Raw genomic sequence first — 14,603 nt, forward strand, 5'->3', positions numbered from 1 at the left:
CGGCTGCACAGCGGGAGCTGGTGTAGTGGCTCCTCTCTGGGGCTGGAAGGTGAGCAGCGGCCAGAGGCGACCACATGTGAGGTCCCCTGTGGTTCTAGTCACTGTCTGGACCCCGTGGTGGCCTCTGGACAACTTCGCTATGGGGGCTGCATCTGGGCAAGGCGTTTGGAGCAAGGCCTGTGTGTAGAAACATCCTTAGAAGGATGCCAAACTCGGGGAACCTTAGTTTCTCCTTGTTCTTTACAAGTTCGGCTCTTCCCATTTAACATTTAGGGGTAAGATCCATTTGGAGTTGATTTTGTGGAGGCTGTGAAAGGCATCTCATGTGTAGAGTAGGACTCCAATCTTAAACTGGGATGTAGAAGAATAGAATTGATGATGGAAAGGATTTGCCAATGCTTAGAACATAGTAAGAGAAAACAAAGTAGAATTTAGCTGAGGGAGGACGTCTCTGAAATGTCCCCACAGAGAACTCGTATGCTGACCAGGCCTCTTAGGGATTAGGATACTTGTTCACCAGAAGTGTCCAGAAATTTGGCTCCAAACTCTGACAAAGGAGACACCTCTTATGTACAACCAGCTGCTAGGTCCATCCTCACACCAACAAACAAACAAAACAAACAACAACAACAAACCCAGCGTCTGACCAGCTGCTCAGGGGGGCATTACAGGGTCACAAGCAACACTAAGGCCCGGTGTGACATAAAGGTCCACTTTTCTTCTTGAGAAAAGCAGAGCTTTGCCACACGGACAAGACTTCCCAGGTGACAACTCTTTGAAAAGGAAAAACACTGTGTTTTTTTTGTGTTGAGTGGCTGGCCTGATGGAGGAAGGCTTTCTATGAGGCCCTCATGCATGGAGAATGACATAGGTCCTTTCCAGACCCAGGAACATGCTTGGTAAAGCTAGTAATGGCCTGGGTCCTCAGCCTTGGGAGCTGCCCCTAAGGCCCCTATGTATTGGGTAGGGAATTGAGCTCCTTTTCTGAAGGAAGGGATGCTGTTTGGGAGAGCTAGTAATGGTCTACTTTATAGACCAGGCTGGCCAAAAAGTCACAATGATCCACCTGCCTCAGCCTTCCTGAGAGTGCTGGGATTACATGTGTGCTCCCCTCTGCCCGGTTTATATTTATCTTTTTAAAATGTCATTGTTGATACTACTTATCAGATTTTTCCTTTACGCATCATTGCTCTAATCTCTTATTTGTCTCTCTTTTCCTATGTTTCTCAGTCATTAAAAATTTCATTCCTTTTTCTCAGGGGCTTTCATATTTGTTTCTGTTTAGCGCAATGTCTCCTGCAGCTCAGACTTTCTTTATGCTGTGTGGTTAAGACGTGCTTTGTACATTTAATCCTGCCTGTGCTTCCTAGTGCCTAGAAGACAGCTGTGCAACTCCTTTCATGTTGGGCCTTCACAAGTTAGTGAGAAAGAAAAGACAGCAGTGAATGAGTATCTTCCAACCTTTCTGGATTTGGGTGGGGAAATTACAAATAAAGAGGGAACTATGTAAGAACTGAGTTCACTGACCAGCTTTGAAGCTGCTGTAGCCACAACACAGAAAAAGAGGGCGAGGAAGAAAGGTGAGAGCTTTCTTCCTTTGACAGCATTTGACAAGAGCAATGAGGAGTCAGATAGTCAATTTTAGATGATGGGTAAAAGTCCAAACTGGCCATTTATTGGGGGGATAGGTCAATGGGTGACAGACCAAGGCAAGCAAGAATCTGGATTATATTAAAAAATAAAAATTTAATTAAAAAAATAAAAACAAGCAAATAAACAAAAGAATCTGAATGAGGAACTGAACTCATTTCCAGAACCAAATTTCTGTCATTACACTAGCTTAACCAATGAAGATCTAGACAAACTAACATTTCACAATATGACAGAAATGATGTAATGGTTGGTTTGCTCTAGTACTTATGTTATGTCCCTGAAGCATATTGAAGCATAAAGCCTGCTCCAACTTTAAAAGAAAAAAATGTTTGAGATTATAATTAAATCATTTCAACCTTCTTGTTTTTCCCTACTATTAAGGCTCATATCCTGGGGAAAACGGCCAGTGTGCCTGTTAAACAAATCAAAGCATACCTGCCTGTCGGGTTCTCTCAGCATCCCTCAGTCCCCACCTGTTGCAGGGTAATGGTTGGCATACACTGTCCTCTAGCCCAGGTATTGGACTGCCCTTCTCCCACCTGCCCTTCCTTATGTAACCCAACCATTTTGGTTACCTGGTCTTTTTCATCTATCATTTACCCTCCTGGCCTCTTGGTCTGGCTCTCCCCTCCTCCCTGTCTTCACACAGCTCGTCCATTATGGACTCTCCAGATGTCCCTGTGTCAGGCTATGCTCTCTCTTTCACCTGTAATAAAACTTTCCTTCCTTCCTTTCTTTCTTCCCACCTCTTTCTCTTCCTCTCTTCTTTCTTTACTTTGTTCCTTCCTTTCTTCCTTCCTTCTTTCCTTTCTTCTTTTTGTCTTTCTTTCTTTCTCTCTCCCTCCTTCCCTCTTTGTCTCTGTTTTTCTATCTTTCTTTTCCATTTACCTCCACTTTCTGAGAATTCTCTAGAACATGGGGCCTTTCTGTTTGGAAAAGACTTCAGTAGTCACTTTGGGTTACTTTTGTTAGGGTCATGAAGTCAGTGTTTTTTTAATTTCTAAATACAAAGAATCAAAAGTAACATTGGTCAAGTTCACATTTTTCATGGTGAAGTTTCCTTATGTAATTTGATGAAAACTTGAATATATATATTTAGGCTTACATCTGTGGCTTTTTTTTCTGGCCATAACTCATTCTTTCACAAATACTGAACACATTCTTGATTGTTGTAAATTTTTGGTCAAAGCAGAAGTTACATTGAGCCAATGTGTACTCTTTCTTCATAAACCTATTGAGAATTTTGAGTTTTCTCACATGGCATATTGCTTTGGAATCATCTTTTTTGTTATAAATTGTTAGGAATTTTCCTTTGATTATGAATTTATGATGAAAATTGAACAAAGACATTATCCTTTTGTTTTTGTTTTTGGAAAATACATCTTTTTAAAAATTAATTTATTGTTTTTGTTTTTATTTAGTATTTTATTTCTTTTTTCTTTTTTTAATATTAATGACAGTTTATTCACTTTGTATCCAGCTGCAACCCCATTCCTTGTCCCCCTCCCAATCCCCCTACCATCTCTCATCTCCCATGCCCCTCTCCAAGTCCACTGACAGGGGAGGTCCTCCTCCCCATCCATCTGACCCTAGCCTATAGGTCTCATCAGGAATAGCTGCATTGTCTTCATTTGTGACCTGGTAAGGCTGCTCCCCTCTCAGGAGGAGGTAATCAAAGAGACAGCCCGAGTTCATGTCAGAGACAGTCCCTGTTGCCCTTAAAAGGGAACCTACTTGGAGACCGAGCTACCATGGGCTACATCCGAGCAGAGGTTCCAAACAGAGGTTCTAGGTTAGATCAATGAATGGTCCATGGTTAGAGTATCAATCTCAGAAAAGACCCCTGTGCCCAGATTCCTTGGTTCTGTTGCTCTCCTTGTGGAGCTCCTGTCCCCTCCAGGTCTTTCTATCACCCCCTTGTTTCCTAAGATTCCCTGTACTTTGCGCAGTGTTTGGCTATGAGCCTCAGTATCTCCTTTGATACACTGCTGGGTAGAGTCTTTCAGAGGCCCTCTGTGGTATGCTTTTGTCCTGTTTCCTGTTTTCTCACTCTTGCGATGTCCTTCCAGTTTGCTGTTCTGAGTGAGGATTGATCATCTTACCTATGGTCCTATTTCTTGCTTAGCTTCTTTAGGTGTACAGATTTTAGTATGTTTATCCTATATTACCTGTCTAATATCCAGTTATAAATGAGTATATACCATGTGTGTCTTTCTGGTTCTGGGATACCTCATTCAGGGTGATCTTTTCTATGATTACCTTGTTTTTACTTGCTGAGTAGTATTCCATTGTGTAAATGTACCACAGTTTCTGTATCCATTCCTCAGCTGAGGTACATCTGGGTTGTTTTAAGATTTTTGCTATTATGAATGAAGCTGCTATGAACATGGTTGAACAAGTGTCCTTTTTGTATACTTGAGCATATTTTGAATATATGCCTAGGAGTGGTATAGCTGGATCTTGAGGAAACACTATTACTAATTGTCCGAGAAAGCGCCAGATTGATTTCCAAAGTAGTTGCACAAATTTACATTCCCACCAGCAATGGAGGATGGTTCCCCTTACACCACATCCTCTCCAGCATGTGTTGTCTCTTGAGTTGTTGATCTTAGCCATTCTGATGGGTGTAAGGTGAAATGTCAGGGTCATTTTGATTTGCATTTCCCTGATCACTAAGGATGTTGAGCATTTCTTTAAGTGTTTCTCTGCCATTTGAAATTCCTCTATTGAGAATTCTCTGTTTAGCTCTGTTTCCCCATTTTTTAAATTGGATTACTTGTTTTGATGCTGTTTAACTTCTTGAGTTCTTTATATATTCTGGATATCAGCCCTCTGTCAGATATAGGGTTGGTGAAGATCCTTTCCCAATGTGTAGGTGGTCGTTTTGTTCTGATGACAGTGTCCTTTGCTTTACAGAAGCTTTTCAGTTTCATAAGGTACCATTTACTGATTGTTGACCTTAGAGCCTGTGCTGCTGGTTTTCTGTTCAGGAAGTTGTCTCCTGTGTCAATGAGTTCAAGGCTCTTCCCCACTTTTTCTCCTAAAAAGTTTAGTGTGTCTGTTTTTATGTTGAGGTCTTTGATCCACTTGGACTTTAGTTTTGTGCAGGGTGATAAATATGGATGTATTTGCACTTTTCTGCATGTAGACATCCAGTTGGACCAGCACCATTTGTTGAAGATGCTGTGTTTTTTTTCCATTGTATGGTTCTGTCTCCTTTGTCAAAATCAAGTATCCGTAGGTGTGTTGTTTATTTCTGGGTTTTCTGTCTGATTCCTTTGATCCACCATTTTCTTTCTATGCTAGTACCATGCAGTTTTTATTACTATTGCTCTGTAGTACAGCTTGAGATCAGGGATGGGGATACCTCCAGATTATCCATTTAATCTGTTTATCTGATCTTGATTTAATTTTGGTAAATAAAATCTATCAAAAAAAATGTCCATTTCCTTTAGATTTTCAAACTTTGTGGCATATAGGCTTTTGTAGTATGACCTAATGATTGTTTGGATTTCCTCAGTGTCTGTCGTTAAGTCCCACTTTTCATTTCTTATTTTGCTGGTTTGGATAGTGTCTCTCTGCCTTTTAATTTGGCTACGGGTTTGTCTATCTTGTTGATTTTTCTCAAACCTTGTTGATTTTCTCTTGGTCTTCTTGATTCCTTCAATTATTTTCTTTGTTTCTAATTCATTGATTTTAGCCTGAGTTTGATTATTTCCAATCATCCACTACTCTTGTGAGTGTCTGCTTCTTCTTCTTTTTTTTTTTTTTCCCCCTAGGGTTTTTGGCATGCCATTAAGTTTCTTGTGTGAGATGCCTCAAACTTCTTTCTGGAGGCACTGAATGCTATGAACTTTCTTCTTAGCACTGTTTTCATTGTGTCCTGTTGGTATAATGTTCTTTTAAAATGTATAAGCCTTACCCTTGTTAATTCAAATGCTGATTTCCCCACCCCCAACTCTCTGGTTTCAATCCGGATATTGCATTGTGATACTCATTATAAACATCCTGTCTCAACTCTTGTGTAAACAGGACAAAATAAAGCAACTAGATACAATGTTGTGCAATGGAAGGAGCCAGAGGACAGGAAAGAGGGGAGGAGCTAGAGAGCAGGAAAGGAGTGGGAGAAGAAGGGGTGAGAAGAGAGTGAGGAGAGAAGAGCTGGAGGAGAGATCTTGGAGGATGTGGAGCATGAACCAGACCTAAGATTTCACAAAAAGCAAGTATAATGTGGGAAATCTAAATGTTAGGAAACTGAGGGCTTGGAGGTTTAGGAGGGAGTAAATATTGCCCAGCATTGTGTTCTGGGTTAACTAAAAACCTAGTCTCTGTTTGGTGATTTGGTTATACAGCTGCTGAGGATTAACAGCAGCATTGCTAGAAGATAAACCCATAGTAAATATTAATAACTTACTACAACAGTGTCCCATAAGTTTGGGTAAGTTGTGCCTTCATTTTCATTGAATTTTAGGAAGTCTCTAATTTCTTTTTTCATTTCTTCCCTGACCAAGCTGTTGTTGAGTAGAGAGTTGTTTAGTTTCCATGTGTATGTAGGCTTTTTGTTATTTCTGTTGTTGTTGTGGTTTAGTTTTAGGCTGTGGTGGTCTGATAGGATACAAGGGCTTATTTTTATCTTCTTGTATCTGTTGAGGCTTGCTTTGTGCCCGACTATATGGTCAATTTTTGAGAATGTTCCATGACATGCTGATAAGAAGGTATAGTCTTGAGTTTGGGTGAAAACTTCATGTAGACATCTATTAGGTCTGTTTGATTTAGGACCTGTTGTGAGTTATTGTATTTACTATTGATTTATCTTTTAGTTAAGCAGCAGTTAATTCTAATCTAGCTGTATACCCAAATCACCACATAGAGACTAGAATTTATTTAATTAACTTAGTGCACAATGCTGGCCAATAGTTATTCCATCCAAAACCTCCAAGCCCACATAGTTTTCTACCATTCAGATTTAACCCATTATACTTGCTTTTAGTCATCTTAGGTCGGTCCATCTCTCCATGTGGTTCTAAGACCTCTCTTGCCAACCTCTCTCCTCTCCTACTTCCCTTCTTATCCTCCCCTCTCTGGACCAGGATTTCCTTCATTATCCTCTCCATTGCAGAGCATTGGGACTGGTTGTTTAATTGATAATATAGAGAACAAATGATGGCATGTTTACATAAACTTGAGACAGGTGATGCTTAAAATAAGCATCACAATGCAGTATCCAGATTGAAACCAGATGGGGAGGTAGAGAAATCAGCATTTGAATGAATAATGATAAATTGTATACATTCCAAAAAAACCTCATACCAACATTTCCCCCTTTGATTTCAATAGGAGACTCCTTTTCTTTCAATACAATAATCATAATAAAACAGTTATGAAAACTATTAGGTAAGATTTATATGTGCAATGTCCAGTTTACATGCATTTGGCAACTTATGAGAAAGTATTTGTTTATCTATCCAGTCTTGACAAGTTTAGAGTTCTATACCTAAATTAGGTTTTATCCTTGTTGGTATTACCTACATGAAAGCATTTTCTTAAATTCTAAACAACTTAAGCTTAATTGTGGAACTATAAATATTTGGTTTTCAACCCCACCAGAGACTTGAGAAGAAATAATCTTAAGTTACTAAAGTAAAAATAAGAAGTGCATGTTAGCAACATCCAAAAAAATAAAAAAAATCGACAGAGAGAGTTTGCTGCCTGAATAGTCACCCATAGCTCTCTAAAACGTTGGAGCATCATCTTCAGCCTTCTGGCTCAGTATATTTTGATAGACATATTATCAAGCAGAAACTATTTAGGACTTGCTTACCCTGTCTTGGCAGAGTTCAGCAGTGGACTTGTCCTGCATTTAAGCTTGCCCATATTTGGCAGATTTTGTCTGTTGTGAAGCGAGGGTATGTTCTTTACCTGAGTGGCTCCTTTGCCACATTTGAAACCATCTCCATATGGAGGTTCTTCAATGCTATCATCTTCTTTGAGGTAGGCAGGGTGCTGCCAGGAGATGACCTGTCTCATCAGCAAAGAATCTTTAAAATAATCAAGACATTATAAAATTCCATATTCTGTAGGTCTCTGAAGTTTTTGAAGACTACCTATCTTTATGTAAGCGACCTGTCTACTAACGCACCTGTCTCCTAAATCTATCTGTTAAACCTAGGCTGTATACTCCTGTAATAAATTAGACTAGTGTCTGACATGACTATGAGTCAACTTTGAATAAGACCATTAATAATTTATAAACATCTCCCAATGAAAATAAACATTCATAGCCATAAAAAACAATCCAAAACTGACCCAACTCCACTTAAAGGAAATTGGATGTTGTTTTCATGAATTTCTTCTAGCTGACATTTTGGACATGCAAAAATCCTGTTAGGTGGCCAAAAGGAAATTGGGGAAAATTGTTAGTTAAGCAAGCATTAACATTTGTGGTCCAGTCTTTGGATGCTAAAAAATTGTAAGCTAAATAGAAGTCCTGTTTGGAACAGTCTAAAATGTTGGATCAATTGAGAATAGTAGCTTTCTTCAAAGCTCTCTTGAGAGCAGGCTTTGATGAGAAAGAGCAAGAGAAGCAGTTGAGGCAGGAACAAGCAAAATGCAAACATGCAAGATGCTAGAAAAAGATATGTCAATGTCTTAGCATGTTGGAAGGAGGTTTTCTGTCAGTTTTGATTCAGTGTCTGGTCCTTTTGTTCTGCAAACATATAACGTCTCACAAGCATTATACAGTTCCAAAATTATAAATGTATGAAATGTACAGGATGAAACTAAACTGTAAGCCAATTTTACCTATGCCAATTAAAAAAATGGCATAATAAATTTTGAGGATATTATAGCCAAGGATTTCTTGGCCATATATTGTAGAAGTTCTGGCTAGAGACATTTTTTATGTCACAGTTTCAAAGTTGTTTCCATGTAAAGGAATCAGCAATATAAAGTATCATTATTGTTGAACATACAATCATTATAATGTTGAAATCAAAACAAGGTTGTATAGATCAAAATATCTTCTCTGTGCTCTTGGGCTCCTGTTGTATTAGGCCAAGCTTCTACCTATCTGCCAAGAAAAGGCCTCCCTTCTCTCCCAGCTTAGTGAGACAAGCTGGTTGCCTTGAGCAATAGAAAAGTCATGTTTTAAGTAAATTTTATATAAACTCCTTTGTAACTTAGAGTTTAACCATACCTTAGGCATCTTGTACTTGTTTAGAGGTCTAGGCCTAGGTTTTTAATATATGCTGTAGCTATTTTTGTCTTATCCTCTTTTTTATATAGAATGAGCAGTTATGCCTTTATAGCCAAACTTTATGTAAACTCCCTTTTACTTTTAATATTTAAGCATAACCTAGGCATTTTGTACCTGGGTTTTTACATTAGTTTTGACTATCTTTGGCTTCCTCTTTTTTTTATATGGGATGGACAGTTTTACCTTTTAAAATATGAATTATAATTTTTGAATTTTTAGGACTTAACTAGTCTGGCATTTACTTTGCCACCTTTAAGCCTCCTGTGTCTTTTTTGGCATCAGGCATGACCAACATTTTCCCCCCCATGAAAATGTTGCAGGGATAGGGCCCTCTCAACCCTTTCAAACTAAAGCACCATGTGTCTGAGACAGAGCTACAGGTTTTGATGTTTGCCCTTTGGGTTTCTTCCCTTGGTCCAATCTTCCCTCACTATGTATACATTCCTCTGTATTGGAATGGGAAGGTGTATTCTGTGCCATTGTATGTTGGAAGGATATCACTTGTTTTCTTATTTTACAAGATATGGCAGTCCAGAAGTTCTCTAGAGTGTCAAAAGAGACTTTGGACATTTGCACAGTGTACAGGATTTTGCAGACTATTAGGATCATTGAAGTTAGACTAAATGTGTGGGATGACCCTGATCCTATAGAGAGCAATGTCAGAATGTATTTGAATCAAACACTCCCAGATAGGATGATATCTTTGAACACTTGTCTCTACTTTGTGGCTTTCTTTGGGGGAGCTTATGGAAAAGTTTGTAGTAGGATTCTTTCTAGATTTCTGTTGGGGATGGATTTGAGTGTCTATAGACTTTACCCATTTCCTGATCTTTGCGTCTACTCTGTTGCTATTGAAACTGATCATTCACCTTCCTGTTTATGCTGTCATGGCTTCACCATTACAGACTCTATCCCTAAATCACCTAAGTTACAGTAGAAGCAATTGCTATTCAATGCTGAATTACTTTGCTAGTCTGATATTTTCATACTTTTAGGTTTTTTTTTTTTTTGCTTTTTATTTTCATGACAAGGTTTCTTTGTGTTGTTGACACTATATTGGAAGTAGGTCTGTAGACAAGCCAGGCCAGTTTTAGAGATTAAGCAGAATCTGGCTCCAGCATGTTGGGATTAGATGTGGGCCCACATGCCTGGCTTGTTTTACTTTTGTACTATTAGCTGATGTGTTCAGAATGTAGGTTTTTTTTTTTTTTACATGCAATTCTGACCTTCATCATCCACATCTTGAATTTTCATGTCAGAGAGTATATTCTATTTCTCAGGATGTATTCATGACCCTAACAGCACTTGAGCACTCTGAGTCATTGAATTGCAGGTTGGTGATGTTCTTCCTAGCTATTGTGTTTGTTTTGAATTTGAGCATGGATATGAATAGTGTGCCTGTAACCATGAATATGTATGTACATCATGTGTACCTGTTCTCTACAGTAGTCAGAAGAAGTCCTCTGGACTCCTGAACTTAGTATAATGGATAGTTGTGAGCCTCCACATTAATACTGGCAATTTGCCCCATTATTTGTAAGACCAGCAAGAGCTCTTAATGCGTGAACCCTGTCTCATGCCCTAGGTTATTTATGACAAAAATTTATTTTGCTAATATTTTTTTTGTTCATTTGTAACTGTTTAAATATGCATTCCCTTTGAGGAAGATCATGTTAATGTTACAGTTTAAACTGGGGCACTTCAGGTTTCTGGAAGATGAATACAGAAATTCAGTAAATGTGTAATTCTTTGTAGAAACTTCAGTAAAGATCTGTGAGTTCTATCTTTTTTGTTTCATTGATTTTGCAGGGAAGTCAGGGTCTTAATATGGACCTCTTATTGTTTGGAAACTTTTTCATGGACCAGGCTGACATCTACATCAAATAGATACACCAGTCTATGCATCCTGAGTTCTGGGATTAAATGCAAGAGCAAATATACCCATCTTTCCCATCATTTTTGTAGTTAGGAATTTGGCTGATGTGTGTTCAGTACTGTTGATCTATTTGTTTATCTCTGTTTCTCTCTCTTTGTCTCATTATATACATGCATACATACATACATAACATACATACATACGTATATATGCTCATACAAATATTGCATTTCTCTTGCAAAACTATATCCTATTCAAAGTGGGCAGAAATGATAGAGGTGAACCTCATTATTCAATTTCTTTCTAAAATGGCTTGGTGGTATGTTAGAACTTCTTTGTGAGGAAATACATAGAGGAAGCAGCAGAATTATATGTATACATTTAGAGTGTTGTCGGTATCAAGCTTTCACATACATGGGATATTTCAGGATTCAGTGACCTATGATGATGTGAATATCATCTTTACTCGGGAAGAGTGGGCCTTGCTGGATTCTTCCCAGAAGAGTCTCTATGAAGATGTGATGCTGGAGACCTACAAGAACCTCACTGCTATTGGTAAGACAATGAATTATCTTTCAGTCTTTACAATAAGGGCACAACTGTTTCTCTGTTATTGATGCTTTTCTGTAATATTTATTGAGAATGAGGAAGAAGTATGTGCATAAATCAAGCATGATTGTAAGGTTCCTTGAAGATAGCAACTTAAATTTTCATAATTTTTAAGGATTTATCATATATTTCCTCTACTATGTGTCTTTTCTGTGTAAATTTTTTTAATTTATTTTTAATTCTTTAAATTCATTAAAATTTATTATCTTTGTGTCCCTGGTGTAGGTCTCTCCCTGATCCCCTCCCAAACTCATCCTCCATCTCTCTTCTCTACCCATGCCCCTCTCCCAGTTCACTGATAGGGGAAGACTGCCTCCCCTTCCATGTGACTCTAGCCTATCAAGTCTCATCAGAACTAGCTGCATTGTCTTCCTCTGTGGCCTGATAAGGCTGTCTCCACCTCAGGGGGAGGTGATCAAAGAGTCAGCCACTGATTTCAAATCAGAGATGAACTCTGTTCCTCCTCCTAGGAAACCCACTTGGAGACTGAGCTGTCATGTGCTACATCTGTGCAGGGGTTCCAGGTTATCTCCATGAATGGTCCTTGGTTGGAATATCAGTCTTAAAAAAGACCCAGATTTTTTGTTTTTGTTGATCTCCTTGTGGAGCTCCTGTGCTCTCAGGTCTTTCAATCTCCACCTTCTTTCTAAGATTCCCTGTAATCTGCCCACACTTTGAGTATGTGTCTCAGCATTTGCTTCAGTTTGGTGATGGGTAGAGTCTTTCAGAGGCCCTCAGTGGTAGGCTTCTGTCCTCCTTTGTGTTTTCTCCTTCTTCCCATGTCTATCCCATTTCCTTTCTGAATGACGATTGACCGTCTTACCCAGGGTCCTCCTTTTTGCTTAGCTCCTTTATGTGTACAGATTTTAGCATGTTTTTCCTATATTATATGTCTAATATCCACTTATAAGTGAGTATATACCATGTATGTCTTTCTGCTTCTGGGATACCTCACACAACATAATTTTTTGTGGTTCCCACAATATTCCTGAAAATTTCATGATTTCTTTGTTCTTAATTGCTGCATAGTATTCCAATGTGTAAACGTGCTATTATGTTTTAGGCTATAATTGGGAAGAGCAAACTACTGAAGAGCATTGTCAACATTCTAGAAGACATGGAAGGTAATTTTCATGTGCAAAGTGATATGGCTATGCCTCTGAAGAAATTTTACTGTGCCCTGGAAGTTTGAAAGATAAACAAGAGTATAAAGCACTGCTCTAAGTGTCAGTGATTACTAAATTCCCACATAACCATATACTTCAATATCTGGTATCTGATTTGTGTTTGCAAGGCATTCCTCTAAGAAAGAACACAAGGAAACAATGCCTTAATTGATATCATCATTTGAATCGCAGTTCCATTAGAGCTAGGTTGTAGACCTGCCAACCTGTTTTTGTCATACCACTTACATATTGTAATAGGTTATAGAATAGGTGCTAAGTATAACCGTCTAATAATGGAATAGTCCACAGTAGAGCTGGTTTAACTCATGTACTTGTACGAATGTTGCTATATTTATTGAGGAGGACAGTTTATGAGAGTCAAGAATGTTGTTGTAGAGAACCTCAATCCCCATATCATATGTGTCTGAGGTACAAAAATCCAGACTGTGTGAATGCAATATGGAGCCCTTTCATTTGGTATTTTTCTTTTCATAGGTATAACCTATGTCACAATAGATACAAGCCATGTGAGCCAAGAGATATTCAAAGAAGTCACATACCTCTCACTGTCCCAGAACAATTTTAAAATATGTTGTAATTCCCACTTTGAGTAATTGGTTTTCCAACCCTATTGGGAACCTTCAAAGAGTTATACTACAGAAAATCCCTATGTGTACTAGGAATATGGAAATTCTTCTGTTTGCCCTTATTCACTTTACAAATGTAGTTTGACTCTTACCATAGGAAAATTTATGAATACAATCAGGATGAAAAGCTCTGGGTTCTTTCAGTTTTCCTAAAATATGTGAAAACCCTGATGTAGAAAGAAAGGATGGGATGGTATAAATATGAGCCATGAAATAGGTTCTCTGGTATCTTCAAGGACATAAAAGAACCAATAATAAAAGGGAACATCCATGGAAGTAAAGAAAGTGATTAAACATTAGGATCTGATACCTCTGTAGCATTAGACCAAATTATAAAATTAATTCATACATATAAAAGGATTCATCAGTGCAATGACTGTCGTAAAGCTCTCACATGTACCAATTATTTCTGCAGGCATGAAAGAAGTCATCATGGAGAGAAACCATATGAAGGTATTCAATATGGAGAAGCCTTTGCACATCACAGTAGTCTCCAAATACAGACAAGAACATATACTGGAGAGAAATTCTATGAGTATAGCCAATGTGATAAAGACTTTGCATGTCACAGTAGTCTCCGAGTTCAAAAGAGAACATGTACTGGAGAGAAACCCTACAAATGTAATCACAGTGATAAGTTCTCTTCTCAATACAGTCATCACAGAAAACATAAAAGAACAAGTGCTAGAGAGAAATTCTATGAATGTAACCAGTGCGACAAAGCCTTTGCGTGTAATGGTCATCTCCTAAGACATAGAAGAACACATACTGGAGAGAAACCCTATGAATGCAACCAATGTACTAAAGCTTTTACATGTCACAGCAGTCTCCAAATACATAAAAGAACACATACCGGAGAGAAACCCTATGAATGTAATCAATGTGGTAAAGCTTTTGCATTTGCCAGCAGTCTCCGAATACATAAAAGAAAACATACAGGAGAGAAACCCTATGAATGTAATCAATGTGGTAAAGCTTTTGCATGTCCCAGCAGTCTCCGAATACATAAAAGAAAACATACAGGAGAGAAACCCTATGAATGTAATCAATGTGGCAAAGCCTTTTCATGTCATGGTAATCTCCTCAGACATAAACGAACACATACTGGAGAGAAACCCTATGAATGTAACCAGTGTGGTAAAGCCTTTGCCCAGAACTCTCATCTCCTAAGCCATAAAAAAATACATACTGGAGAGAAACTCTATGATGGTAAAGAGTGTGGTAAAGCCCTTTCACGGCACAGTAGTCTCCCAATACATAAAAAACACATACCAGAGAGAAACCCTATGAATGTAATCACTGTGGTAGATCCTTTGAATATCATGGTCATCTCCTAAGACATGAAAGAACACATACTGGAGAGAAACCCTACGAATGTAACCAGTGTGGTAAAGCCT

General features: G+C 38.4%; 1 protein-coding gene across 1 annotated transcript; it reads left to right on the top strand.

Moving 5' to 3' along the window:
* Positions 1 to 4: 4 nt before the first annotated feature.
* Positions 5 to 14,594, top strand: LOC129672210 (zinc finger protein 431-like; the record flags this gene model as incomplete). The annotated part of the gene is made up of 4 exons (XM_055601508.1): positions 5 to 49; positions 11,213 to 11,339; positions 12,457 to 12,517; positions 13,622 to 14,594. Coding segments are annotated over 4 exons (1,155 nt in total), but the record flags the coding sequence as incomplete, so codon positions are not given.
* Positions 14,595 to 14,603: the final 9 nt, after the last annotated feature.

Source organism: Psammomys obesus, unplaced genomic scaffold (assembly GCF_907164565.1).
Source record: "Psammomys obesus unplaced genomic scaffold, mPsaObe1.curated_primary_1811, whole genome shotgun sequence".
In the NCBI taxonomy this organism is placed as follows: Eukaryota; Metazoa; Chordata; class Mammalia; order Rodentia; family Muridae; genus Psammomys; species Psammomys obesus.